Below are 27,971 nucleotides of genomic sequence, written 5' to 3' on the forward strand. Positions count from 1 at the left end.
GACTGTGCAGGTTATTTTTACTCTAGTCAGGCCCCTTTCTCAAAGACTTAATGTAGTTCTTGATGGTGGTCTCCACATTTGGCACTGCGTAGGCCTGGGCAGCATAAATTCCAGTGAGCGTTCCCACTGCGAAACCCAGCACAGCGGAGGACCTGAGTTTGGAAAAGACATAACCAGCCACAAATCCCTTGAGAAATGGAGAGCTCAGGAACGACCCTTCCTGCAAATGATTAAAAAAAAAAAAAAATTCAGTTTATACCCATAGATAGTTGAAATGAATGGAGAATGTATAGATTAACATATGAAAAAGCCATGGTTTTACAAAATATTAACCACTTGAGTACCAGTAGCCTCTGGCCCCTTAAAGCAGTAGGATCAGCGATACTATTCCATAGGAAAAACAACACATAAATAAGTAGATAAATACTTGATCTACTTACATAACACATGTATTGTACTGTCCACGTTTTGATTTCAGTGAATGTTATATAGTAAATGACAAGAATTCTGTTCCTGGTGGGGGCCATGTCTTTTGCCCACAGATAAGGCTAACTCGTGATGTCATTTCTGCCCTTTACTTTTTTTCTTGTCTCCTCCAATCGCTGAGTCGCCTCAGCCTTGCTTGTAAACACAAGCGAGTAGGGGATTAGGTTTCTGATAAGCAGCTGGCAGGAAAATAAAGGGAAGAGGAGGAATAGATTATAGATAAAAAGAACCCCCAGCATGCAATTCTTTGGCATGACTACTAAAGGGCCAGTGTTCCTTAAATATGTGATAATTCCAAATCATAACAGCAGAAAAAGTTTTGAAAGTTTTGAATGCAGGATTAGCATCTTTGTCACTTAATACACTCAGACCAGTTGCTGTTGAAATTTAATTTTTATGGTGACGATACCGCTTTAAGAACCAGAGAATGCTGGTGCAAAAAATAAACAAAACACAAGGCTCACCAACGTCTCACTGCATGGAGCTGTCTGTCTTGATGTTCATGCCACTCTCTCATTGCTGAAGCCCACTCGCCCTACCATTACTATGGCAGCAAAGCTCTGTGAGGCCATTTCATTGATTTCTGACCGTGTGATCACTGTGAGCCATTGGCTCACTGTGATCACAGGGTCAGGAGCCAATGAAATCAGCTTCTGATCGGCTCATGGAGCTCTGCTGTTATAGCTACGGCAGGGCGAGCAAGCTGTATTGGCAGGAGAGGTGCACGGTCTGTGCAGTGCACTTATTGAAATCTACGCCCTGGCAGGGATAACAGGTCAGAAACGGCATAGATTTCAAGTAGCATGGCCTGGAAGCGGTTAAATAACACCTAAATGCCACATAAATGCCAACTGCTTCCTAAAACTCCAAATATACCTGTAGTCAAAAGATTGCAGCAAAACCTCTGTTGGTCAAAAGCAACCTGAAGTGAAAGGCATATGGAGGCTGCCATATTTATTTCCTTTTTTAACAATACCAATTGCCTGGCTATCCTGCTGTTCCTCTGCCTATAATACGTTTAGCCATGGACCCTGAAAAAGCATGCAGATCAGGTTCTTGACAAAAATCTGACAATATTAGCTTCATACTTGTTTCAGGTGTGTGATTCAGACACTACTGCAGCAAAAGAGATCAGCAGGGCTGCCAGACAACTAGTATTGTTTAAAAGATAATCAATCTCATCCTCCGTATCCCTCTCCCTTCAGGTTCCCTTTAAATATCTGAAACCCTTCTTAAGGTGGCGCTACACTCGTTAGATTAGCAGCAGATAGATCATCAGATAGATTTCTGATCTATCTGATGTGTTTAGGAACATTTTTTACTAGGAACAGATTTCCAATAGATTTCAGTATGAAATCTATTGAAAATCGATCTGATGGCATTTTTTTGCCATCAAATTTCCATTAGGTCCAACGCAAAATGATAAGCAATCTCAACAGATCGACCTAGATTTTCCAGCATGTCAGATTGATTGAAATCGGCCGCTAATCGGCTCAGTGTATGGGACCCTTAAGTCTTTCTCAAGTTTCCAATCTTTTAAGTGGCGTTTGTCCACATACACTGGTATTCTCTGTGCTGAAGCAGCATCTATGCTGGGAATACGCCATACAATTTTCTGTTCGATTTTTCTATTAGATTTACTGTAATTCAATTATTTTCTGTAGAGACTGGTCATTACCCCTGGTGCATTGTCTTCTGGTTATCTCCTGCTAAGTAGAACAATGCCTAATTGCTAGGCAGATGGTTAGATAGATAATTTCAAACATGTTGGAAATCATCTCTCTGGCAGGTAAATCTAAAGGTGGCCATATACTGGTCGATTTGCCATCAGATCGACCAACAGATAGATCCCTCTCTGATCGAATCTGATCAGAGAGGGATCATATGGCTGCCTTTACTGCAAACAGATTGTGAATCGATTTCGTCATGAAATCGATTCACCATCTGTGAAGCTGCCCCCTCTGTGTACATTACCTGATCCGGGCCGGCACGAGTCCCCCGGTCTCCGCTGTCTTCTCCGCTCTGGGCTCCAGGCCTGCAGCTTCACTGTACTTCCTGTCCGGGGAAGTTTAAACAGAGGGCGCTTACTGTTTAAACTTCCTGTCCGGACAGGAAGAAGTGAAGCCGGAGCCCAACGGAGGAGCAGCGGTGACACGCGCCGGCCGGATCAGGTAATGTATTGCCGATACCGTTGGTTGGACATTCGAACACCGCTATCGACGCACTCCCGACCCGCCGGCAATCGAGCGAAATTTTCCGCAGGGACGAAAACGATCGATTTCGGACAGAAATCGATAGTTCGGTCAGCGTTTGCGCAACAATTTCACAGCAGATTCAATCACAGTGATCGAATCTGCTGTATATCGGCGGGAAAATCGTTAAGTGTATGGGCCCTTAAACAGAAAATCTAGCATAAAATTGTATGGTGTATTCCCAGCATAAGGAAGGTGGCAGGGCAAAGTACTGTTCTACATCTGCACAATGCTTTTCTGAAGGCCTGGTCTGTGCTGAAGTGCAAAAACTGCAAAGAAGCAAGATTTGAAGGCACATCACTGGAACTCTTGCTTCTTTGCTCACTAGCTCTGTATTGCTTTGTGTATTGACCGCTTTCTGATATATGTTTAGTGTGACAAAGTGGCAAATTAACTAAACGACTTATATTTGAAAGACATCTAACAGTTTATGGCCAGCATTAACTCAATATGCCAAAGCCATGTACGAGTGGCATGTACAACAGGAAGCAGTGAATCTAACGCTAGGAGGCAGGAGGTTCATATACTGTAGACAGGCTTTTCTGTCTGATAACAATTTTCTCATTCAGATCTGGAGTTGTTGGTCTTAGATTACTGCAAAATGTCACATTACCGGAGATACGCCAGCTTGGACTTCATTCTCCAGTTTACGTTGCAGACCTTCCAGTTGATCTTTGAGAAAGGCCAAGTCCTTTAGACCCTATAGACAACAGAAAAAATATAATAGGATTGTGATATAAAACTAGCACAAGGCTTACAAGAGCTTAATAAACTGTAAAAGCACCAGATTCACTTCAGCCATACAAGAAGCGGCTGCAAAGAATCCAGCACTCTTGGCTGATAGCAGTAACATCACTTACAGATGCGCCATTACCCTTTCATAACATTCAATGCAGCTGACTGACTGCGTGCCTGTATAATGTGGTAATTGTATATTGATAGTTTGCTGAAAGTTTCACACTTTGCACTGTATTGTATGTACGCCTGACAAAGTTTCCATTTCGGTGGCGAAACATGTTGGCATTTTTAATGGGCTGCTAAAATAGTATTTTGTTTGGAAGAGAGAGGGCTGAAGCGTTAGGCTAAGTGGAATATACTGTTTGCACTACCATTCATTTTATACATTGTATAGCTCCATACCTCCATTATACACACGAACAGTGTAATCTTTTTAACGTAAAACTTCGGTTACAGTAAACTAAATGACCAGGTCCCAGCTAAACTACATTATAAGTATATAGGGGTAATGCCTGGTATAGTAAACCCAAATATAATAGAACTTCTGTTATAGTGGACCTGTTTTTTTGGCCCCTGCGGTATTCTGTTTCCAGCTATAGTAGAAAGTGGGCGGGAGCATACGGTATACATCAGTTGGAGACCCATGTGCTGTCATTTGTAGCCTGCTAGCTATCTGCAAGCTACTCTGGGCCCAAGTGGATTACCTCAAAAGCGCTGGCTGGGTTATTGGCTAAAGACCGCAAGCTGCATAGACACCTAAGCTTCCTGTGTAAGTTGCTGCCCGATTACTGAGGGAATTGCCAATCATCTGTTACTTGCTTGTGCACGTTTGCCATGTATGTATAGTACTTGGTTGTGCATGGTTGCAACACTACAGTATCATACAGGCCATAACTGCATTAACAGGTGAGACCTATGTTCCCTGTGCAAGCTGTTGCTTGATTATTGCATGCAAATCCCAGCATGCTGAACACTGTTCTTTGTGATCTAGCTTAGACACTGTCTGTGCCGCTTGCTGAAGGATTGAAAAGAAAAAAAGCCTCCCAATTATTGATTGAATTAAGATACAGTACTATAGTATACTTTATGTACTCGAGAATAACACTTTCTGATATAAAACTACATGGCCCCTTGGAGTTAATTAAAAAGGGTTTCTACTGTATTAGATCTGGTCACATTATTGTATTTTTTGCCCTAATATGGAACATTTTTAACTATTAATTAACAAAACTTATGTATTACTTATGCTCCAACAAGATCAAATCCTCTCATATATTTTGTACTAATCAAAGAATTGTAGTGTTTTATTTATTAGTCACTGTATGCCTCTCACTTGAGGTTCGCTTTAAAGCGGACCTGAACTCAGAACTTCCTCTCTGCGCTAAAAGATAAGCAGCAGCATAATAACCTTTTTAAAAAAAACATTTCTTTCGTACAGCTGATACAAATCCTGCAATAAATCTGAAGTTTGTCTACTTCGTGCTCTCATGGAAGCAGACATATTAACATTTTCAGCTGACACAGCTGATCAAATTACAACTTGTGATTAGACAGGCTAAACTTTCTCAATACATACAGGGTGTATTTCTCTAGGTTTTCCTTTGGTCCTGTGCAAAAGTTCATACAGATGGTGATCGTTTCAGTTGACACGTTTAAGAACGATTGCTATACAGAAAGCAAGCTGACCTTTGCCCAAAAGCCTACACTATTCTTTCGAGGGGGGGGATAAGCGAGTAGAGGCAAACAATAGTTTTCTGTTTATTGATCCATGGAGACTGTAGCCACGGAGATGATACATTTTCTTAGGTGAGGCAAATCTTGTTGCAATTTGCATGCAGCTTGAAAGATGGAGTGGATTTCATTGGTCCAATTTCAATCTGCATACAGATCGCAACCGAATTTGCAATTCCCGAACATCTTTAGTAATTCGGCACAGAGCACACTTACAATTACGCCAGATTTTGGTCTTTTAATGTAAAAAATCCAGCGGTTGCTTATAGTTAGCGATGTGAAAAACATCAGTGCTGTATAAAATGTATAATATTAATACTACAATATCCATTTGTGATTCTCATAACTCTGCCAAGCAGGGACACCACAATTTCATGTATCAGCTCTGCTACTTTCTATGTGACCTCCGCCAACAAATCTGCATCATCATTCTGATTTTTTTTTGTCTTCAGGCTGAGCAGAGGGATGACGTAGGAAGCAACAAAGCTAAAAACAGAAATAGTAGCGTAACCTACAAGGCGGTGTGACTCATAACCAAGTAATACCTCAGAGACAGCCAGAGGAGGAAACTATGTTAATCAAACCAGGAGTGCACAGGAAAGCTGTACAGGGTACCTGAAGAGTCATGTGACGTGAGGAGATACACCTGTAACGTCTCAATCCTGTTTAGAACTAAAGGTGGCTACACAAATCCAGTGTGTACATATCTTAAAGAGACACTGAAGCTAATTAATTTTGCCCTTTTACCTTATAATTTGCTTCAGTGCTCTCATGACAAGTAAACCACCGCGTCCCCGCTGCTAAACGAGGGCTGCAGAGCCCCCAAATCCCTCTGCAAACATCCACTACCAACTTGGTCGTGGATTTTGCTGCTCTGAGAGGCAGAGCTATGAGCTGTAGCTCTGCCTCTCCTGCCATCAATCCCCACCCCTCTCTGTGAAGCAAGAGTGAGAGGGGCGGGGAGAGGCGGCGATCCTCCGCGATTGACAGCAGTAGAGGCAGAAAGCTCTGCCTCAGCTATGCCTCTTTGCGGAAATGCCAGCTGGATTGCCCCGCGGGGACTTCGGGGCTCTGCAGCCCTCGTTTTGCAGCAGGGACGCGGCGGTTTACTTGTGTTGAGAGTACTGAAGCAAATTATTATTAAAAAGGGACAAAATGTATTCGCTTCAGTGTCTCTTTAAGCTGTGTTCCATTTTCTCACAGTACAGATTACAGAGCAAACACCCATGCAATTCTGATTGGCCAATCACCAATTTCATCACCTCCTTGCAGTATGAGGGCCAACAGATTTGGAATACTATAAACATGTAGGTAAGCTCTCATACTTACATGGAAGTGATAAAACTGGCCAATCAAATTTGGACGTGTGTACCAGGGTTTAAAGGACACCCGAGGTGAGAGGGTTATGGAGGCTGCCATATTTATTTCCTTTTAAACAATACCAGTTGCCTGGTAGTCATCCTGATCCTGTGTCTCAAATACTTTTAGGCTGGTTTCACAGTGGGACGTTAAAGTCCCACGTTACAGCAGCAAGTAACGCAGCCTAACTCACAGCACTGTAAAATCAATGTGCTGTTCACAGTGCACACGTTGCGTTACATAGTAACGCAGCACGTTTAAACAAAGTGCTGCATGCTGTACGTTATACTGGGCTAAGCCACGTTAGACTGCTTGCACATGCTCAGTAATGTTGGAGGAGGAGGTCTCCCCTCCTCCTCCGTGGCCAGCCACATGGCTAATTAATATTCACTGCACTGTGGTGACTCGTGGTGGGACTGTAGTGTTGTCCAGATCATGAACGAATGGTTCATTTGATCCGGATCTTTTTTTGTGAGTCGAATCATCCAGATCATCACAATGAAAGATTCGGTTCACAGTGGATGTCTGTCTGGAAGAAACAGGAACATACAGAATGTGCAGTGCAGGGAAAATCCTGTCCTGCTAATCATTTCACCCAGTCTGCTTCCCTAGTAAAATGATTTAAATGATTCGGTTCAAAGATCCGGATCTTTTCAATGATCCGATTAAAATGATCCGAATCCTTAAAAAGATTCGGACTTCCCATCACTAACCTGGAGCGGCTGCTTTGAGAGCTGCATAACGCAGCTCAATCTGACGTCCAACTTCAACACCACCATGCGTTGCGTTAGAGGCACGTTATGCGACCATAACGTTCCCTTAAAACGCAACGTTTTAGTGGGAAAGTAGCCTTAGCCATAGACCCTGAATAAGCATGCAGCAGATCAGGTACTCTGCCTCAGGTTTTACTGGATTAGCCATATCCTTGTTCCAGGGTATTGACTCAGACACTACGTATGCCAGAAGATCAACAGGGCTGCCCGGCAACTGGCGTTGTTTCCAAGGATATAAATATGGCAGCCTCCATATAACTTCACCTCGGGTGTCCTTTAAGTAATCAGGGCTATAAATCAGTTTCTGTGCAGTTGGACTCCACCACTCTTAGGCCTCTTGCACACTGCAAGCGATTCCGATTTTTAATCGGTTTTTACATTCGATTCAGATTCCGATTTGCAGTGTGCAGGGAGCAAACTGCAAATCGGAATCGGATGTAAAAACTGATTAAAAAGCGGAATCTGAATCCGAATCGCTTGCAGTGTGCAAGAGCCCTTAGGGTGGCCATACATGGTACAATTTTTCATTTTTTTTCCGATTAGATAATTTAGTTTGATTATTTCGTTAGATCGAATATAAAGATTTTTCCAGAATGTCCGATCTGATTTTTCTTGAAAAAAAACGGGTTAATCGTTCGAATTACTTCGATTTTCAACTTTCATTCGATTCGATCATTTAGATCGAATAAACGGGATAATCGAATGTTTTTATTGTACCATGTATGGCCACCATTATGCTTGATACACACCATGCAATTTCCCATCAGACAGATGGTTCGAACAGATCATTTCCAACAGATCCGATCTGATTTCTGATCGTTTTTTTGATGGATTTTGTATAGAAGGGATTTGAAAATCAGAAAAACTATTGAAAATCAGAACAGACCTGCTGGAAATTATCTATATGATGGAAAATTGCATGGTGTGTACCAGGCATTACTAAACCAATTAGGGTTGCTAAGGTTCCTCTAGATCATACATGTCATAGTCCAGCCCGTGGGCCAAATTTGGCTCTCAAAACCATTCAATTTGGCCCTCAAGGGATTCCCCCACTTTGCATTATGTTTGGCCCACTCTACACCACCAGGGAAGCTAGATTGGTGGTGAAGCCCTTTAACACCAGGGAAGCCATATGGGGAGGTAGGTGGAATGCACTAAACACTGGGAAACTGTTTAGGGGAGGGTGGGGGCCACTAGACACCAGGGAACTGTATAGGGGAAGGAGGGGGCCACTAGACACCAGGGAACTGTATAGGGGAAGGAGGGGGCCACTAGACACCAGGGAACTGTTTAGGAGTTGCAGGGATGCAATTAGACACTAGTGAACTTTATAAGGTGGACAGTAGACATTGAGCCCATGGCTAGGTCTCAGTGTTCAATTTCGGCCCACTAGATTGTAAGCTTGCAAGGGCAGGGACCTCCCCTTTTAGTTTCTTGTTTCTGTGCAATTTATCAAATAAACAATGTATCTGTATTGGTGATGTTATTCAAACTACACATCAATTGTATGTATTGTTGCTTGTGTCACTGGTTGTCCTGATTGTACAGCATGCTCAACTGCTCATATATCTATGTTCCCCATTGTTTTAAAGGGACTCCGAGCAGTGCAGAAACTATGGAAAGATGCATATCATTTTAAAGCTCTCTTTCTCCTCTTTCCAATGATATATAAACCACCACCCTACGTCTTTTAGTTTTTGCTATTTTCGCGATTGAAATTGCCGCGACCGCGGTTTCGATCGCGAAAATAGAGAAAACTAAAAGGCGGAGGGTGACGATTTCGGTGTCGTCAGAAAGAGGAGAAAGAGAGCTTTAAAATTATATCCATCAAGCCATAGTTATATTGTATTACACAGGACGACACTTTCCCCAGTGTCAGCAGCTCCATTCTGCTGAATGCAGCTGCTGACTTTGACAAAAAGTCGCCCTTAGTTTTCTCTATTTTCGCGATCGAAATCGCGGCCGCGGCAATTTCAATCGCGAAAATAGCGAAAACTAAAAGGCGTAGGGTGGCGGTTTATATATCATTGGAAAGAGGAGAAAGAGAGCTTTAAAATGATATGCATCTTTCCATAGTTTCTGCACTGCTCGGAGTCCCTTTAAGTTTTGCACGTTGTACAGAACTACAAAATATGTTGGTGCTCTAATTTTTAATTACACTGGATTTCCGCTTTAAGTACAAAATTCCTGTAAAGTCCTTATGTGCAGTAGCCACTGTCAGGAAATGTGGGGAAATGTGTACTAAACAGAAAGCAGACAGCAATAGAAACCCAACAAACGGTTTTAACCTTTTTCCCCCACTGTATCGAAAGTAGGCAAAATGCTCCTATACTTGTACAAGAGGAAGGCTGTTTCTGCAGTAGGGGAAGAATAACCTGCAGACCAGATATGTTATCATCATACAGAGGAATGCATCACACTGGTTGCTTTATCCTGGGCTCACCAAGCACTGGTTACATTCACAGGAGATGATTAAATCCGCATCCACCAGCTTATCTGTTATTACTGGGGTATCACAGAGAAGCCAGCAGATGGTGAAATGAAATTGTGCTGAGTGACAACATTGCAGAGAGATTTGATGAAGTGTACAGATCACACTTATTTTCAAACACCAGGAAGCTGCATCACACAATTCTATAACCCCCCCCAGGAGGAGCAGACGTGCGTGCAGCAGACTCTGAAGCCTAAGTGCGGAAAGTGTGTGTAAGGATGTAACTCCCACTGTATTAAAGGAGATCTGTCATGAGAGACATATGGAGGCTGACATCTTTATTACAGGTTTACAAAGTGCCCGGCTGTAGAGTCAGAATTTTTTTTTTGCAAACTGAAGCATTCAAGTAAGAAACCAGATACTTACCTAAGGAGAGGGAGACCTCTGGGTCCTAATGAGCCTTCCCGATGCAGCGAAGACTCCCCCATTTCAATTCCCCGCCGTGGGGGACTTCGGAAGTCTTTGGGAAAAGTGTCCTCCCGAAGACAGGCAGCTCCATATTGTGCACTTGCAAGTGCGTGAGAGAGGGCACTCGCACGTGCGCAGTATGGAGTGGCCCGCTCGGGAGTACTCGGGCTCCTGGAGACTTTCCGATGTCACTTTCGCCAGCAGAGCGGGCAGTATTTGACCAAATTAGTTAAATACTGCTACCGAGGGCAGCAGGAGTGGAGAGGGAAGGCTCATTAAGACCCAGAGACTTCCCTCTCCTTAGGGGAGTATCTGGCTTTTTTTTTCGAAGACAAGGAAAACAGAGAGAAATGCACTCTGTGTGTTTAAGGGCTCGTTCCCATTATCGCGAATCCGCATGCGTCCAATGCATGCGGATTCGCACATGTAATGCAAGTGGATGGGCCTGTTTCCACTGTAGCGTTGTTGAGGTGCGTTTTTTTCAGCGGTAAAAAAAACGCACAAAAGAGCCAACGAATTCGCCTGCGAGTGGAATGCATGCGAATCGCCGCTAATGTATTTAATAGTAAAAACGCATGCGTTTGTTACATGCGTTTTTACCCGCGATTTCGCACCTTTTTCAATTTTATTTTGCCCTGGCAGTGTCATGGTTAATTTCGCATGGCACCCTGCCATGCGAAATCGCACGCAAAATCGCGGGTAAAAACGCATGCGGAAACGCATCCGCATGCGTTTTTACAAGCGTCGGAATGCCGGCGAAATCGCGTCGCAACAGTGGAAACAAGCCCTTAGAGAGCAGTGTTCTCCCCAGAATTTTTTTTCCAGCCGGGTGGCATGAAATAGTAGCCGGGTGGGGCGATGATAGAATGCAGGGTCGGTGCTTCTGTGCGCAAATCTGCTTACAGTAGAGAAGGTGATGAGCGGATGACAGCCGGGTGCTCATCAAAAATAGCCGGGTGGAGCACCCGGCTAAAAGAGCCTGGGGAGAACACTGGAGAGAATAGTCTGTCTAACTCTCCCTCATCTGTAAGTAATCACAAGTGTAATTTGATCTCAGCTGTGTCAGCACAGACATTTGGCAGCCCTTGGCAGACAGCTAATATGTAAACACAGGGTGTTAACCCTTTGTCTGCATCCAAGAAAGTAGGAAGTAGACACACTGCATATTTACTGCAGGAGTTCTGTAAGCTGTAAGGGAAAAAAGTGTTTTCTTTAAATGTTATTCTGATGTTGCTTATCTTTTACTGCAGAGAGGAAGTTCTGAGTTCAGGTCCGTTTCAACCCTTTCAGTGCCTCCTGGAAAGTGAATCAGAAGCTTCAGGGTTTTTTTTTTTTTTAGGATTTTCATAAATCATAATGGTGATTTTTTTTTCTTCCTCCATGAAGGTCATCATGCTGTAACTAACCCTTTAGAGCAGAGAAGAATTTCTGAGTTAAAGGGAACCTAAACTGAGAGGGATATGGATGTTTACTTTTAAACAATACCAGTTGCCTGGCAGTCCTGCTGATCTCTTTGGCTGCTGTAGTGGCCGAATCACACACCTTAAACAAGCATGCAGCTAATCCAGTCTGACTTCAGTCAGAGCACCTGATCTGCATGCTTGTTGAGGGGCTGTGGCTAAAAGTATTAGAAGCACAGGATCAGCAGGAGAGTCAGGCTACTTGCACACCAAGACGTTGCGTTAGGTTCTACGTTAAGGTCGCATAACGTGCACCTAATGCAACGTATGGTGGTGCGGGAGAGGACGGTAGAGTGAGCCGCGTTAGGCGGCTCTATCCGTATGAGGTCCCCTAGAGTGTCGCTGATTGGCCGGCGGGACCACGTGATGCGGAGCGAGACACTCCGCATCACGTGGTCCCGCCGGCCAATCAGCGGCCGCCAGTGCAGTGAATATTAAGTAGCCATGTGCGCGGCTACTGTAGCTGCATCTCCCCGCCTCCTCTCCGCCCCCCACTGAGCATGTGCAAACAGTCTAACACGGCTATAGCCCCTCTAACGCCATAGCATGCTGCACTTTCGGCAGAACGTGCAGCGTTACATGTAACGCAACGTGGGCTGTGTGAACAGCGCACTTGTGTTACATTGCTGTGCGTTGGGGGAGCGTTACAGGCGCACGAACGTCTTAGTGTGTAAGCAGCCTCAGGCAACTAGTATTTTAAAAGGAAAAATTAATATCCCTCTCAGTTTAGGTTCCCTTTAAGTTCCACTTTAAACAGAATGTAGTCAGATCAACTAACCTGCATACTTAAAGGACATCAGAGGTCAAAATAAACTCATGAGAAAACCAATTGTATCTATCCGTCTTCTCCTAAAAATGACTTTTTTTTTTAGATATCCCACAGTTTTATTTTATATTTAAATTTAGTTTTTTAAGTTTTTACTGTTTCATTCTCCCTGCTCAATGACACCTTCATTGAAGTATGCCAGAGCTCAAATCTATGAATTATTGACCATTTTTATCTCTTTTCTGCTCTCAGAAGCCATTTCCTGACAGGAAAGTGTTATATGGCTGTAATTACTTATCACTGAGGGTTATGCTATAGTCTGACCCAGTCCGACCCGGAAAGACACTGTCACTTGCATTACTGATGTTTAACTCTTTCAGGCAGAGAAAGAAAATATAGAAACACAGGATAGTTTTCCTTCCATTTCCATGGCAGCATTACTACGGGGTTAATCCCGCCCCTTTAACCCCTGCAGGACATGTCAGTATAAATTTCAAGACCTGCCCCCCTGAAGGTGCTTTTTTTTCCTGTCCACCTGCAGGACTGTCGTTTTTTGTTTAATGTCAGAATCATTTGATCTTTTTTTTTTCCTCTCTCTTTTTTCCATTTTTATTTTTGCCCTACCTGCTGTTTTCTTGACAGCCAGCCACGCTAGTTCCTCCAGGCGTGAAGCCCTCGCTATTTGATCTTAAACAGACCTAGGCGAGCGGTATCCCCTCTTTCTGGGCTGGTCTTTCTGGGGACCCTCTTGTCGGAAGACGCGCTGTAAAGCAGCGCTTACTCGGATTGGGCAGCAGAGGCTTTGCGGAAGGTGCGCTCCACGCCGGAGCGCTGGATGTCCGGCGGAAGTGACGTGTCGGGTCGCTCCGTCCGGGGGGGCGGGGCAGAGGAGCCTCTTAGGTCGGGAAGAGAACGCCGACCAGCGCCATAACGGAGCCTCAGCCCGCCGTGTGCAGCCGACACAACTACCGCCCCATACAGCGCAACCAGCGCACAACGCAGGACCAGCAGACCCTCAGGCAAGATTAAGGTATACCTCCCTAGGGAGGCCCTGTATAATATCAAGCAGACATGGTCGATTGCTTTGCGGGGTTGTGTGCTGACTATGACTTGCGTCTTCTTGCAGGCAGAATCTTGAGCCAGAGCAAGGGGAATATTTATTGCGCGCACCCAGGACATCCATCCAGGCTTTAGAGATGTATGCAATTTTTATATTTCTCTGTCGCTCTTCCCTCTCTCTCCCTCTCTACTCAGTTTTCTCTCAGTAGATCAATTACAATTAAGTATCCTATTTTTCAGTCAGAGTGTCAACCAAGGAAATGGAGGAGTCCTCTGCTGCCCAAAAAACAGACCAGCCAAATCGTAATAGGTAGGGCACGGTTTTTGTTTGATTTTTGAAAGTAATTACTTTTATTTATGGAGGCCCAAATAAACTAACAGAAATAATTATTTCTGTTTTTGTTTTTTCATACAGTCCCTCACAACCAGAAGATAATCCCTCCACCTCCGGGAAGGCCCCCTCTTCAAGATCGAGCAAATCACATAGAGACCCTAGGTCCCACTCACAACAACCCAGGGCAAAACCTTGCTGGGCATGTGGACAACAACCGATGCCAGGAAAATTAGTTGTGTGGATTGTTTTTACTCCATTCCTATGGAGGAGGAGCCAGTACAAGACATAACTACACTAGTTAAAGAAATAGTTCAGCAGTCTTTAGCAGAACAGGCTACGTCTTCAGCTGCATACAGCAGGCATCACACAGACTGGGATCAGGGTGATGATGCTGACGCACCAGAGGAGGAGGATGGCTTAGCGGCTGGGTTTGACTTCTCACTAGTAACACCCTTTGTGAAGTCAGTTCGAGAGGCAATCCAGTGGGAGGATTGCGAGGAACCGCCTACAAAGAAACGCTTCTTTCCCCACCTTAAGAAGAAGCCTGTAATGTTTCCAGTGATGAAGGAGATTTCAGAACTCATACTAGACGAATGGGCAAAACCCGAGAGGAAGGTGTCCATGGGTAACCGTTTTTCAAAACTATATCCTATGGAGGGGGACATTATCACGCAACTAGACACCCCCCCCCCACAGTGGACGCATCTGTTATACGTCTTGCTAAACACATCACACTACCATTGGAGGACCAGGCTTCATTTAAAGAACCCCTTGAGAGGAAGGTGGATAACGATCTTAGGAAGATTTATTCATCTATTGGTGGGGCTTGTAAGCCAGCCATAGCCCTCACTTCGGTTTCCAGAGCACTGAGAACGTGGACTGACAACCTAGACGGTGCAATTAGGTCAGGGGTGGACAGAAAGACTCTTTCCCTAGCCCTAGAGGAATTTCGCCTAGCGGCGGACTTCATCAGTGAAGCCGCAATTGATGTAATCAGAGGTATTTCTAAAGGAATGTTATTAACAGTGACAGCAAAGCGAGCACTGTGGTTGAGACCCTGGAATGCTGATCAAAACTCCAAATCTTCCTGGTGTAAAATACCCTATGATGGCAAAAACTTATTCGGCAACAAGATGGATACAGCCATATCCAGAGTCACCGGCGGGAGATCAGGACTACTACCCCAAGACAGACGGCAGAGGAAACAGAGACCTGGTGAGAGAAGGCAGTTTCAGAGTAGAACAAGAGACTATAGAACATCTAACCGGAATCAGTCCTTTCGTAAGAATTGGCAAGGAACCCAATCCTCATTATCAAAATTCAATAGGCAAAAGAACTCTAATTCATCCAGTCAACCTGCAAAGACCTTCTGAGAAAACGCCCGCCCAGCTGGAGCCGGTGGGGGGCAGACTTCAGAACTTTGTAAAACTGTGGGCGGAGAAGATTTCAGACCCATGGGTCATAAATACGCTAAGGTGGGGACACTCATGGACGTTCAAGGAAGAACCCCCTACATCATATTTCAAGGAGACCAATATTCCCAAAGCATCCCACAGAGCAGAAGTCCTAGAGGGATATGTACAGGAACTTATACAAAAGAAGGCAATTATAGAGGTACAAGTATCGGAAAGATTCAGCGGAGTATACTCCCCTCTGTTTTTTGTAACAAAAAAGTCGGGGCAGTTGAGACCAGTTCTCGACCTACGTTTCTTAAACAAACATATTACACAAGACAGGTTCAAAATGGAGTCTTTACAAACCATACTACCTTCAATACAGCTAAAGGACTGGTTACTGTCGGTGGACTTAGCCGACGCGTACCTACACATACCGATCCACAAATCATTCCAGAAATATCTACGATTCGCGGTGGGCAAGAGTCATTACCAATTCCAAGTGTTGCCATTCGGCATATGCACCGCGCCCCGGACTTTTACAAAGATACTGATTACGCTCATAGCGCTCCTTCGACAAGAGGGAATCCATGTGCATCACTACTTGGACGACATCCTCTTAGTAGCACCTACAAGAACCTTACTGCTTCAGCACAAGTCACAACTGCTACACACGTTGACCGGGTTCGGCTGGCTAATAAATTGGGAAAAGAGCAAGCTTCAGCCCACACAGAAAATCATTTTCCTAGGAGCGGAACTGGACACAATTCAGAATGCGGTCAGCCTACCACAGCACAAACTGGAATCAATAGTTTGCAGGACCACGGATATGCAAAAGAGAGCATATATCTCAGCAAGAGACTGCCTTGCAATGATCGGAACTTTCGCGGCCACTATTCCGATGGTGAAGTGGGCCAGGTGGAACATGAGGGGGTTCCAGAAAGGTTTCTTGGATCAGTGGAATGGCTTAGATTACCAACAGAACATTTGCCTCTTACCAGAGATGAAAGAAGAACTCTCCTGGTGGGGAGACAGAACAAACTTACAGAATCATCACAACTTACTGACGGAGGCACCGCTGGTCATAACGACAGATGCGAGCTGCTGGGGCTGGGGGGCACACACAGGCCATCAATATGCCCAAGGAAGATGGGAAGCGGCGGATTCTCAGCTTCCAGCCAATATCCTGGAGATGCGGGCAGCCTACAAAGCTCTCATAGCCTTCGCAGAGACAATCAGGGGCAAGGGAGTTCTGCTCAAAATGGACAACACTACGGCAATAGCCTACTTTCAGAATCAGGGGGGTACGCGGAGTCATACCCTGTTGACGGAATTGGAGCCAATTATGAACTGGGCACAGAAATATCTATCATATCTACATGCCATCCATATTCCTGGGGTGAAGAACGTGACGGCGGACTCCCTGAGCCGCCGGTGGCTGGACAGCAAAGAATGGAGCCTCAAGGAGGAGGTTTTTCAACTAATTTGCAGCACTTGGGGGAAACCGCAAGTAGACCTGATGGCGACTCCCGAGAACACCAAATGTCCTCAGTTTATGTCACGCTACAAGTTTCCGGAAGCGATGGCATGGGATGCACTATCAAACCCATGGCCTTTCAAGATGGCATATATTTACCCACCACCACAGATGATCCACAGGGTGTTGAGGAAGATTCAGCAGGAGAGAATATTAGTACTAGCAGTACTCCCTTACTGGCCTCGCAGACCGTGGTTCCCACTCCTACAGAAATTGTCGACATCACCACCAATTCTACTCCCCTGTCCGAGGGATCTCCTGTCACAGAACGGTATGTTACACCCACATCCGCAACTGCTCCGTTTAGCGGCGTGGAGACTGAGAGGAGCAGATTAACCTCATTGGGATGTTCAGCGGAAGTTGTAGAGACACTTTTGAAGGCGCGTAAGGCCTCCACAAATTCTACTTATCACAGAACATGGAATCGCTTCCTGAGTTTTCTGGAACAGAGGCACGTAACATTGAACTTGGTCAAGGTAACTACTATACTGGAATTCCTTCAGGCAGGACTTAACCTAGGGTTGAGTCTTAGCACATTGAAAACGCAAGTATCGGCAATATCAGCCCTAACACAGAGACGATGGGCCCTAGAGCCACTACTAATTCAGTTTATGCAAGCTACTGCGAAGCTGAGGCCTCCAAAGAAAATTTGGTACCCGCAGTGGAGTCTGCCGTTAGTGCTGAAAGGGATTATAAAGGAACCGTTTGAACCGTTATCAAACTGCAGTCTAGTTAACCTAACTTTTAAGGTCGTCTTTCTAACAGCCATAACTTCAGCGAGGAGGATCTCAGAGCTGCAAGCTTTAAGTTGTGAAGGCCCTCATACACAATTCTTTCCAGATAGAGTGTGTTTAAGACCAATTGACCAGTTCGTGCCTAAGGTCGCCACGTCGTACCATTTCAACCAGGAGTGGAACCTACCTGTTTTCCAAGATCCAACTCTGGACACACCAGAGTCCCTTAATATCCCAGAGCTGTTGAAAAAATACATAGAGATCACGAGGGAAGTAAGGGAAACGAAGAGACTATTCGTTATTCCAACTGGTTACAGAAAAGGAGAACCAGCAACCACAAGAACGATTGCCAATTGGTTGGTGAGGACTATTACAATGGCTTACAGGAACATGGGCAAAGAACCACCGGGAGAGATATCAGCTCACTCCACGAGATCCATCGCAGCATCATGGGCGGCGTTCACAAAGGTCTCACCGGAGGTCATCTGTAGAGCCGCCAACTGGTCTTCAGTGAATACCTTTATTTCCCATTACAGGATAGACCCAGGAGCGCTGACAACGCTCCAGTTTGGCAAAGAGATACTTGCCGCAGTTAAAGTGAATGTAACCTAATCTAAAGTATACGTGGTCGAGTGAAGTAACTCGGCACAACTTTATGTATTTAAACATTGTATTAAAGTCTACTAGCAACAAAGACCTGTTGTCCCTCCCTTATTTCTTGTATATTTAAAATCCCCGTAGTAATGCTGCCATGGAAATGGAAGGAAAACGGAAAATTGAATACTTACCTACCGGTAATTTTCCTTTCCTTCCAATGTCCATGGCAGCATACGGAGCGCCCACCCGGTAGCTACAGTTCTAAGTGGACTATCAAAAAAGCACCTTCAGGGGGGCAGGTCTTGAAATTTATACTGACATGTCCTGCAGGGGTTAAAGGGGCGGGATTAACCCCGTAGTAATGCTGCCATGGACATTGGAAGGAAAGGAAAATTACCGGTAGGTAAGTATTCAATTTTCCGTTATTTGTGTGCTTGGCATTTCACATACACGTCTATCTCATCATGTCATGTCAGCTCGGTTGTCCTTTAAGGTGTAAATTAAGGCCCCGTCCACACTGCACGCGTTTCCAGCCGCGTTTTGGAAACGCGTGCGGGAGGCCGTCACGCACAACAGAATACAGTGCATAGAGTGCACTGTCTGATGTTCACACTGCATGCGTTCCGGACCTGTGCGGTCCGGGAACGCATGCTGCACGCATTTTTTGCAAAAACGCGTGGCTGTCCCATTCACTTTTCAGTGATGGGATCAGCCACGCAACGCACACAAACACGGATGACGTGCATTCGCATGCGTTGCGTTCCGCACGCATAGCCATCCGCGATTGTGATGTGAACGGCGCCTTATGGTGCATTTATAGTAAATCATATTTTCGAGCAAATCATTCGGCTGAGCATGGCAATGCTCAAATGCAACTCAATAGGGCGGGACGCCTTATCACCTGTGCCAAGCGCAAGCACGCTCTTGGCCAGTGCGCAGGATCAACTGACAGGTGGTGAATTGTGAAAGAGGCCTCAGCTTCAGCCAGTTACTACTTTATTAAAACCAGATGATTACCAAGAGAGCCAGGCAACTAATACATTTTAAAATGAGGTCAGCAATGCCAGCTTCCATAATATCTCAGTATAGGTAGGCCAACACATAGGTGTACACACAGTTCACACATAGGCTGTCAGTGGCTAGAATATGGAGTTACGCCTACACATATCTGAGATTAAAGGGTTGACAGCAACATCACATGGCTCCAATTAGGCACCTGGAAATGCCTAATTAAACATAGCAGGCGTTAGAAGTCATCCCTTGCAGCCCTAGGTCCCATTTTCAAATCCCATTAAAGGATACCCGAGGTGACATGTGATAGACATGTATGTACAGTGCCAACCACACAAATAACTATGCTGTGTTCCTTTTTTTCTTTCTCTGCCTGAAAGAGTTAAATATCAGGCATGTAAGTGACTGACTCAGTCCTGACTCACACAGGAAGTGACTACAGTGTGACCCTCACTGATAAGAAATTCCAACTATAAAACACTTTCCTACCAGAAAAGGGCTTTTGAGAGCAGGAAAAAGTAAAAAAAAAAAAAAAAAAAAAAAAAAAAAAGGGTCAATAGCTCAAATTTTAGCTCTGGCATACTTCAATGAATGAGTCATTGAACAAAAACAATAAAAACAGTTAAACCGTAAAAAGTAGATTTAAACAGAAGATAAAACTGGAGCATCTTAAAGGTCATTTTTAGGAGAAGGAAGATAGATACAATTGTTTATTTCATTAGTTGATTTTTGCCTCGGGTGTCCTTTAAGGAGGCACTCTGCATGGACTTTTTAAAAAATGTCTGTGCTTCTGAGTTCATTAATGTACAACTGCCAGCAAGCACACAATACACAGGAGTTTCAGAGATCCTAAACTTTGCGTTTCATTCCAAAGTCCAGAGAAACAAATGTTGAGTACCTTTAAATTAGAACTTTGCAGCCCCAGGGTTCCAGATTCAGATTTCGCCCACAACATCATCTGAATGGTGTTTAAAACATTCTTTCAGATTTTGTATGGTTTTCTTCCACATCCCCCAAAAAACAAATTGGTAGGTTGAGCTGTTCCTCTCAAAACTGTTAGGCCCCGTTTACATCTGAGCGTTTTGCCGGCAAATTTCGGCAAAACGCTCAAGCACTAGCGCTTTTTAAAGCGCTAGTGCCATAATACCCTAAGGGCCCGTTCTCACTTGGGAGATTTGCGTTAATCGCTGGCAATTAACGCAAATCGACAAACGCAAATTTGTATCCTGCACAATTTTCAGGCAATTTTCCAGCGATTGCGACAAAAAAAAAAAAAATCGCCAAGTGTGAATGGCTATTTTTTTTTGTGTGAATCACCAAAAATTGCCAGAGCAAAAGCGCTAGCATTTTGCATGTGTGAATGGGGCCTTAGGGATATTGGATTAGGACTATAGAGAGGATTAATTTGCGAGCTCCTCTGAGGGACAGTGAGGCCCAGTGCACACCACAAACCTCTAGCAGATCCGCAAAACGCTAGAGGTTTTTGAAGCAGATTTCAGAGCGATTCTAGGCATGTTTAGAGACGTTTTCTAAACATGCCTAGCGTTTTTTGGAGCGTTTTTGTGTAGCAGATATCATATATTGTTACAGTAACGCTGTTACTGAACAGCTTCTGAAACAAAGACGCCTGGAAAACCGCTCTGATCTAGCATTTTTCAGAGCGGTTTGAGCTTTTCCTATACTTTACATTGAGGCAGAAACGCATCTGCAAACCGCAAAAATGCTGCAGGAGCCACGTTTGCAGTTTGCTAAAAACCTCTAACTGCTGATGTGCACCATCCCATTGAGATACATTAGCCAAGCATTTTCACAGGCGGCAGCGGTTTTGAAAACGCTACCAAAAATGCTTGGTGTGCACCTCTGGGAGTAGGGTGGGTAACAAATACACAATTAGCAAGAGAAGAAAAAAAAAAAAAAGAGTGAGGGAGGAAATGATGTCAGGAGGTCAAAGGTAACCAAGATGGAAACTGTCTAGAATAGGATTCGCTGCTTTTCCTTTATAAAATTCACAGGAATCATAACGTGGACAGTGCAATACATCTGTTATGTAAGTAGAACTAGTATTTATCTACTTATATATGTGTTTTTTTTATTTCTAGGTTAGCATGGGTGTCACTTGTTCTTTATATACACATCGCAAGGGATTTTTCAAAATGTTACTTTGGTTTTATCTGCAGAGACAACCCCATGCACAGTACAGCCCTCCTGCCTGCAAAGTGACTGTTGGATGTATCAGTTTTCTCTATAGGGCAGGTGATGCTGCAGTGTACTCTGCTGTGTGCAGTTAATTACACATGAAAAAGAGAATTCCTGTGCAGCCTACATTTTTCACAGAGTTTATATAGGAAAAAAAATATTCAATGCTTGAGAATTATTACTAAATATATATATATATATATATATATATATATATATATATATATATATATATATATATATATATATATATATATATATATATATATATATACACATGCATACATACATACACCTAATGTAAAACATTTCCAGCAGGCTGACAACTAAAATGGGAAGATAATCTTTAGGAACATTAAATTACAATTTGATTTATATATTACTGATACCTATAGCAATACTTTTGATTAAGTGGAATAACAAGGCACTGAAATAATAATGCAGCAAACGCATGCATTGTCACCATACAAGGTAACTTTGTCACTATAGCTGCTATGGCTTACATTACTGAATGCAGTCTAAGAGACCAACTGTGTGATGCAATGCCTGCGTCTTGCTATGACCTTGTGTAGGTCATCCCTGTCCTTACAGTGCTTCTGCACACAGACAAGTGTTTGTTGTCAACCAGCTTCTGTGTATAGGAAAGCAATCACTGTAGCCCTGTTTCTAGATGTCTGTTGGAAGCTGGTTATAGCCACTAGGAAGCCAATAGTTGCATTCTCTCCTTAACAGGTCAGCCTGAATGTATCCATACACTGACATTTCAAACAGAAGTGGCATTAGAACATCATCTATTAAAGATTAACCTATTTTGGTTCCTGGACGTAGAAACTACGTCCAGGAACCATGCGCGCTCCCGCGGCTGATCGCGCGCGTGCACGCGCACTCCCGGCCATGGATTCGGTAGCCACGGAATCAATGTATGGGGCTATGGTGCCCGATCACTGATTCCTCTCCCCCGCTGACAAAGCGACAGCTTCTCTCGGAAGCTGTGCTTTTTCTGGCCGTTGCCTCCCCCCTGCGTCACTCTAAGCGTGTGTTACGCTTAGAGTGACATCATGTAAACAAACTCATGGCCGCCATCTTGTGGCCAAAAAGTAAAACTACAACTAAAAGTAAAACAAATTAAAAACAACACACAATTACATTATAAAACTATAGTTTACATCCCACCCTCCCAAAAATACCCAAATAAAATGTTTAATATACAAAAAAAAAACAACCATTACAATAAAAAAAAAAAAAAGTAAATATTTACCTAAGGGTCTAAACTTTTTAAATATCAATGTAAAGATGAAATATTTCTATTTTTTTTATTTTAAACTTGTAAATAGTGATAGATGCAAACCGGAAAAAATGCACCTTTATTTCCAAATAAAATATTGTCGCCATACATTGTGATTGGGACATAATTTTAACGGTGTAATAACCGGGACATATGGGCAAATACAATACGTGAGTTTTAATTATGGAGGCATGTATTATTTTAAAACTATAATGGCTGAAAACTGAGAAATAATGATTTTTTTCAGTTTTTTTCTTATTCTTCCTGTTAAAATGCATTTACGGTAAAGTGGCTCTTAGCAAAATGTACCCCCCAAAGAAAGCCTAATTGGTGGCGGAAAAAACAAGATATAGATCAGTTCATTGTGATAAGTAGTGAGAAAGTTATAGGCTAATGAATGGGAGGTGAACATCTCTCAAGTGAAAACGACGGAACGCAAATGGGTTAAGATTCCCTCTATTGATGTTCAATTAATCAATGATGGAATATTAGCTGGGAAAGCTCAAGCTGTGATTAATCAGGTAGGCGTGGTACATGTTAGGCCCGGTTCACATTAGCCTTTAGCTGCGGATCCAGCCATACGGTTCCTGTTTCCGTTCCGCTGAACGGACAAAAAAAATTAAAAAATTATAAAAAAAAAAAATGCTGCAGGACCCAATTTTCCTATTTCACTCAGCGGAACGGAAACAGAAGGTTTTGCAGCAAAATAGGAACCAATGAAAATGGAAGTTTTACAACACACTGGCTATAAAAGCGGACCGTTTTCCTGGATCCAGATGGCCAGATCTGCAAAAAAAATGCAGATGTGAACTGGGCCTTATACAGCTGCATAGTTTGGCACTTGTCTACTTGAGGGGAAACCTCATAGGGAATTCCACTAAAGTGACTGGGTGGTCTGCACCCTCTTGAACGCTTCTAAATAGATTGTAGTAAACTACGCCCACACTATTCAGCCAATTACAACAATTTGCATTGTATTGGGTGCTGTGATTGGAGAACTGTTACGGTGGTGGTGGCAGCATGATAACTATTGGATCAGATTCTTGCTGGAAAAAAAAATGAAGAGCTACAGAAAGAATGCACACGTATGGTGAGATGCAACATAGAGTGCAGGAACAAAAGCGTAAACAACATGCACGATAGTATAAGACAATATACATATCGAGCTAAGAATTAGATGCTGGGAGCAGTAAGCTAAAATGGCAGCTTGCCTGGGTCCCGCACGCGATCGGAGCTGCCCAGCGGGACTCCAGGGCTCTCCTGCAGGCCACCGGGATCCCCATGTTCTCTCTTCTTCATGGATCCCGGTGGCCAATCAGCAGGTGGTACACGAGCAGCGTGACGTCATTGGGGGCGGTGCCAAAAGTTGAAGTGGACTTGAAATCTTGCACAGGACAGAAGGCAAACGGAGATACATAGCCTGTACGAATGTAGCGAGTTTAGCCTGTCTAATCCCCCACCTGGACCAGATCTCTTTGCACAGGACCAGGGCTGTGGAGTCAAAGTAATTTTGGGTACCTGGAGTCGGAATTGGAGTCGGTGGTTTCAATAAACTGAAAAGTCGGATGATTTTTGAACCAAATCCAAAGCCTTTGTAAAAATTAGACTAAGGAGTTGGAGTCGAGGAGTCTGAGCAATTTTGGGTACCTGGAGTCGAAGTCAGTGATTTCATAAATGGAGAAATCGGAGTCGGATGATTTTTGTACCGACTTCACAGCCCTGCACAGGACAGAAGTTAAACATAGAGAAATGCAGGTTGTATGTATGTAGAGAGTTTAGCCAGTCTAATCCCCCATCTAGATCAGATCTCTTTGCACAGGACAGAAGGTAAACAGAGAAATGCAGGCTGTATGTATGTAGAGTTTAGACTGTCGAATTCTCCCTCTGGACCTGAACACAGGACAGAAGGAAAACAGAGAAATGCAGCCTGTATGCATGTAGAGAGTTTAGCCTGTCTAATTCCTCCTCATTTGTCTCTAATCACAAGTTGTAATTTGATCTCTCCCGTGTCACGACTGCCATGGCAGATAAGCTAATTTGAAAGCACAGGATGTTAATATAGCCATTTGGTTCCCAACTGCTTCTGAGCGAAATGCTTCTGCTGATCTGCCTTAGGGTGCGTACAGACATGCGACTATAGTCGTTTAAAACGATCGTTACCGACGGCATTGCCCAACAATCGTTCGTAAAAAGTGCACGAACGATCGTTAAAACGACCGACCAACGAGATATGTCGTTGGTAAAGAACGATCCATTCTGCCAGATCTTTTCCAACGACCATCGTTCAAAAAGTAATGTCTGTACAACGATCGGTCGTTGATCGTTCGTTCTCAAAGCTTTGCACATGCTCAAACAGTTCTTTTTGACACTTGTGTTTGAAATCAGTTTATAAATCATGTTGCGCACGCAACGCTCGTTCCAAGATCGTTCGTACACTAACGATGTTCAAAGTAGCCTTTCTTCAAACGATCATCGGCCGATACCTCCTTTAACATCGTTCGTCGTTCAGAACGAACGATCGTTATCTTATGTCTGTACGTACCCTTACTGTTACGGATTTGTGCCTGAATTTTAACTACTCTCTGCCTGCCGCCTGCACTGACCTCTGCCTGGATTTTGACTACTCTCTGCCTACCACCTTATGCTGGGAACACACATTTTGTTTTTGCGGTAGAATTGTTCCGATAGATGCCTTCGATTGATAAATTCCGTCATGTCCGATTCTCGATTGTTTTCCGCTCGATTTCTCATAGAAGTGAATGGAAAAAGATAAGAAAAACGAGCGGAATATAAGAGAATCAAGCAGAGAATCGAATGGTAAATCGATCGCAAAAAAAGTATCGTGTGTTCCCAGCATTAGACTGATAGCAAAGGGAAAAAAGTCAGAAAGGAATCATGCTTCTACTACTCCGATTGTGATGTCGCTCTCTGTGCCATTCCCGGTTTCAAAATATACCACACAGGAGGTGGATTAGGTATACATGTACATACTGTACTCTGGTGCCTTATTTGTACAGCTTTACTATTTAAGTTTATTTATAAATTTAATTATTTCAACATTTTTGTGTTCTAGTCTTATTATACGCGGAAGGTCTACAAGACCTTTATTCTGACATATTTTGGTTAGTTATGACTAAAGAATTGGAGGCCTAAAACTCTTGAAAAATTTTTTTTACTGCTTTTAGACCCATAAATCCAGGCAGGAATGAACCGCCAGGGAGGTTAAGGGCTCTGCCTCTGCCACTGAAGATCAGGGTTCGAATCTCAGCTTTTCTTGTTCAGCAAGCCAGGATCTACTCAGTAAGGAGTCATTGGGCTAAACAAACAAACAAACAAACATAAACAAACAAACATAGAACATTTATATCGCGCTTTTCTCCTGGTGGACTCAAAGCGCCAGAGCTGCAGCCACTAGGACGCGCTCTATACTCCCTAACGCTACTACTGCCTACTGAGAGCGCTCTAGTGCATGCAGCACAAGTGCTATGAGTCTGCCAGGAGAAAAGCACAATATAAATGTTATTTGTCTTGTCAATCATATGTATATAGTCACAGAAAATATCAAGATTAGAAAGGTATCGATTGTCTCTCTGATCTGCTAGCTTTAAACTTTGTACAGAGTTTTGTTGCCCAAAATGTCTGCATGAAATAGTCTTGGGGAAATTCTACTGTGAGTACAGGTATGCTATTCAGCAATCAGGTGACTGGATCATTCTTGTTCCTCTACAGTGTCAATGGCTTATCAATCAGATAGGACTGCAATTCAGACTGTTTGAAGTCTACACAGACATGCGACACTCACTATGTTGTCTTGCGGAAAGTGTGCTGAAAGGGTCATTGCTACCTTCATGTTGGCAGTTTGCTTGATCTGAGAGTCTACCTTTACTGAAATGAAGTAAACGTGGCCATACACAGGCAGATGGCCAACCAATGTGCCCAAAGGTAGATCCCTCCTTGATCAAACTTTTATCCCTGCCTACACTGTAAAACATATTATAATAGATTTCAGCTTAAAAGCTATTAAAAATCTATGAAACCACAGGCCTAAACGATGGGTCTAAGTCAGGGCTGTGGAGTTGGTACAAAAATCTTCCGACTACAACTCCTCAGTTTCTGAAACCACGACTCCGGGTGCCCAAAATTGCCCAGATTCCGACTCCAACTCCACAGCCCTGGTCTAAGTATACCCTGCAGAGTACCTACAGAGCACAATCAGCTCTCTGACCGATGGGCTCCCTCTGCATTCTTTCATCGTCATCCCCGAACCCAGCCACCTCTCCACTGCAACATGGCGACATGATTGCATACTCGCGTAACATGCTGCCGAGTTTTCGATTGATATTTTCCATCAAGTAGTAATTTTGATCGATGCAGCTCATTGTGCTAAACTTTTTTTGGCAGATTCAATTAGTGTGATCAAATCTGCAGCTAAAAATTAATACGTGTGATCTGCTTTACTGTAAAGCCTATCTTTACATCACACTGCAATTTTTCTGCATCGATGCTTTATAGAGTACACTGAAATATATATTATATCCACACTCGGCTGCGGAGGTCCAGAAAATGACGTGGGAAGCCTCTACACAGGATCCTGAGGCTTCCCTCTTCTTCTAAGATAAGCATTTTATTTTTTATTACGTCCCCCACCCACCATGCTTTAGTTTAAATTTGAGTTCTAATCCAAAGTTTCTATTCCAATCGATCATGACTACTTTGGGCTCCTAATGCGATGTTCCTTGCATAAACTACAAAAACATTTTAAGTTTTTCTTCAGTCAGATCAATAGTTTTGGTTGAAAATCTAAAGTTCGTAAAGGTCTCGCCTGATGTCCTAATCAGCGATCAGCCAGTACAGGCTGCCCTTGTCTAATGACTTCTGCTCCTTTTGTAACTGCCAACTTAGTTCCTAAAACACAGTGCACCCTCCCTTGGTAGCAATAGGCAGCTTACTGTCTATATGCCTGGAGCTGATTACTAAACCACTTATTTTCCAATTGCTTCAAGTGACAAATAATTTATAATTCAGCTTTACGTCAAGTTGGGATGTCATTCAATCAACCTACCAATACGTTTTAACATCACAGTGTGGCAGAAACTGTACATACTAACAGCATGCAGAGTGAGTCTACTGGGATATGAATCAGGGGCTCTGCTCGGAGTTACCACTTATAAGCCATGCTGCCAGCAAAAATGTGTCCCAGAACACTAGAACCACTCACTCTCTCCTTATTGCCTCCATGCCAATGTTATTACACCCCTAAACCATGCTGGAGGTCACCTGTCCACCCGGCGTGTTCTTCCCTCCTCCGCCGTCCATGTCTCCCCGCAGCCGCGTCACTGTTCCTGTCACTACTCGGCGCA

The 27,971-nt window shown here is 43.6% G+C and overlaps 1 protein-coding gene across 1 annotated transcript; it reads right to left on the reverse strand.

Moving 5' to 3' along the window:
* LOC137564223 (SLC35A4 upstream open reading frame protein) lies at nucleotides 1-27,971 on the reverse strand. Its single transcript, XM_068277813.1, has 3 exons — nucleotides 27,889-27,971; nucleotides 3,352-3,438; nucleotides 1-220 (listed from the first exon to the last, which is right to left on the reverse strand). The coding sequence occupies exons 1-3, from the start codon at nucleotides 27,925-27,927 to the stop codon at nucleotides 23-25; spliced, it is 324 nt and encodes a 107-aa protein (XP_068133914.1). The 5' UTR covers nucleotides 27,928-27,971; the 3' UTR covers nucleotides 1-22.

Source organism: Hyperolius riggenbachi, chromosome 3 (assembly GCF_040937935.1).
Source record: "Hyperolius riggenbachi isolate aHypRig1 chromosome 3, aHypRig1.pri, whole genome shotgun sequence".
Lineage (NCBI taxonomy): Eukaryota > Metazoa > Chordata > Amphibia > Anura > Hyperoliidae > Hyperolius > Hyperolius riggenbachi.

Coding starts and splice junctions, on each gene's coding strand:
- LOC137564223 (XM_068277813.1), bottom strand. CDS start 27,927: ATGGACGGCGGAGGAGGGAAGAACACGCCGGGTGGACAG. Junction 3,439..27,888: donor AGAACACGCCGGGTGGACAG/GTGACCTCCAGC, acceptor TGTTGTCTATAG/GGTCTAAAGGACTTGGCCTT. Junction 221..3,351: donor TCCAAGCTGGCGTATCTCCG/GTAATGTGACAT, acceptor AATCATTTGCAG/GAAGGGTCGTTCCTGAGCTC.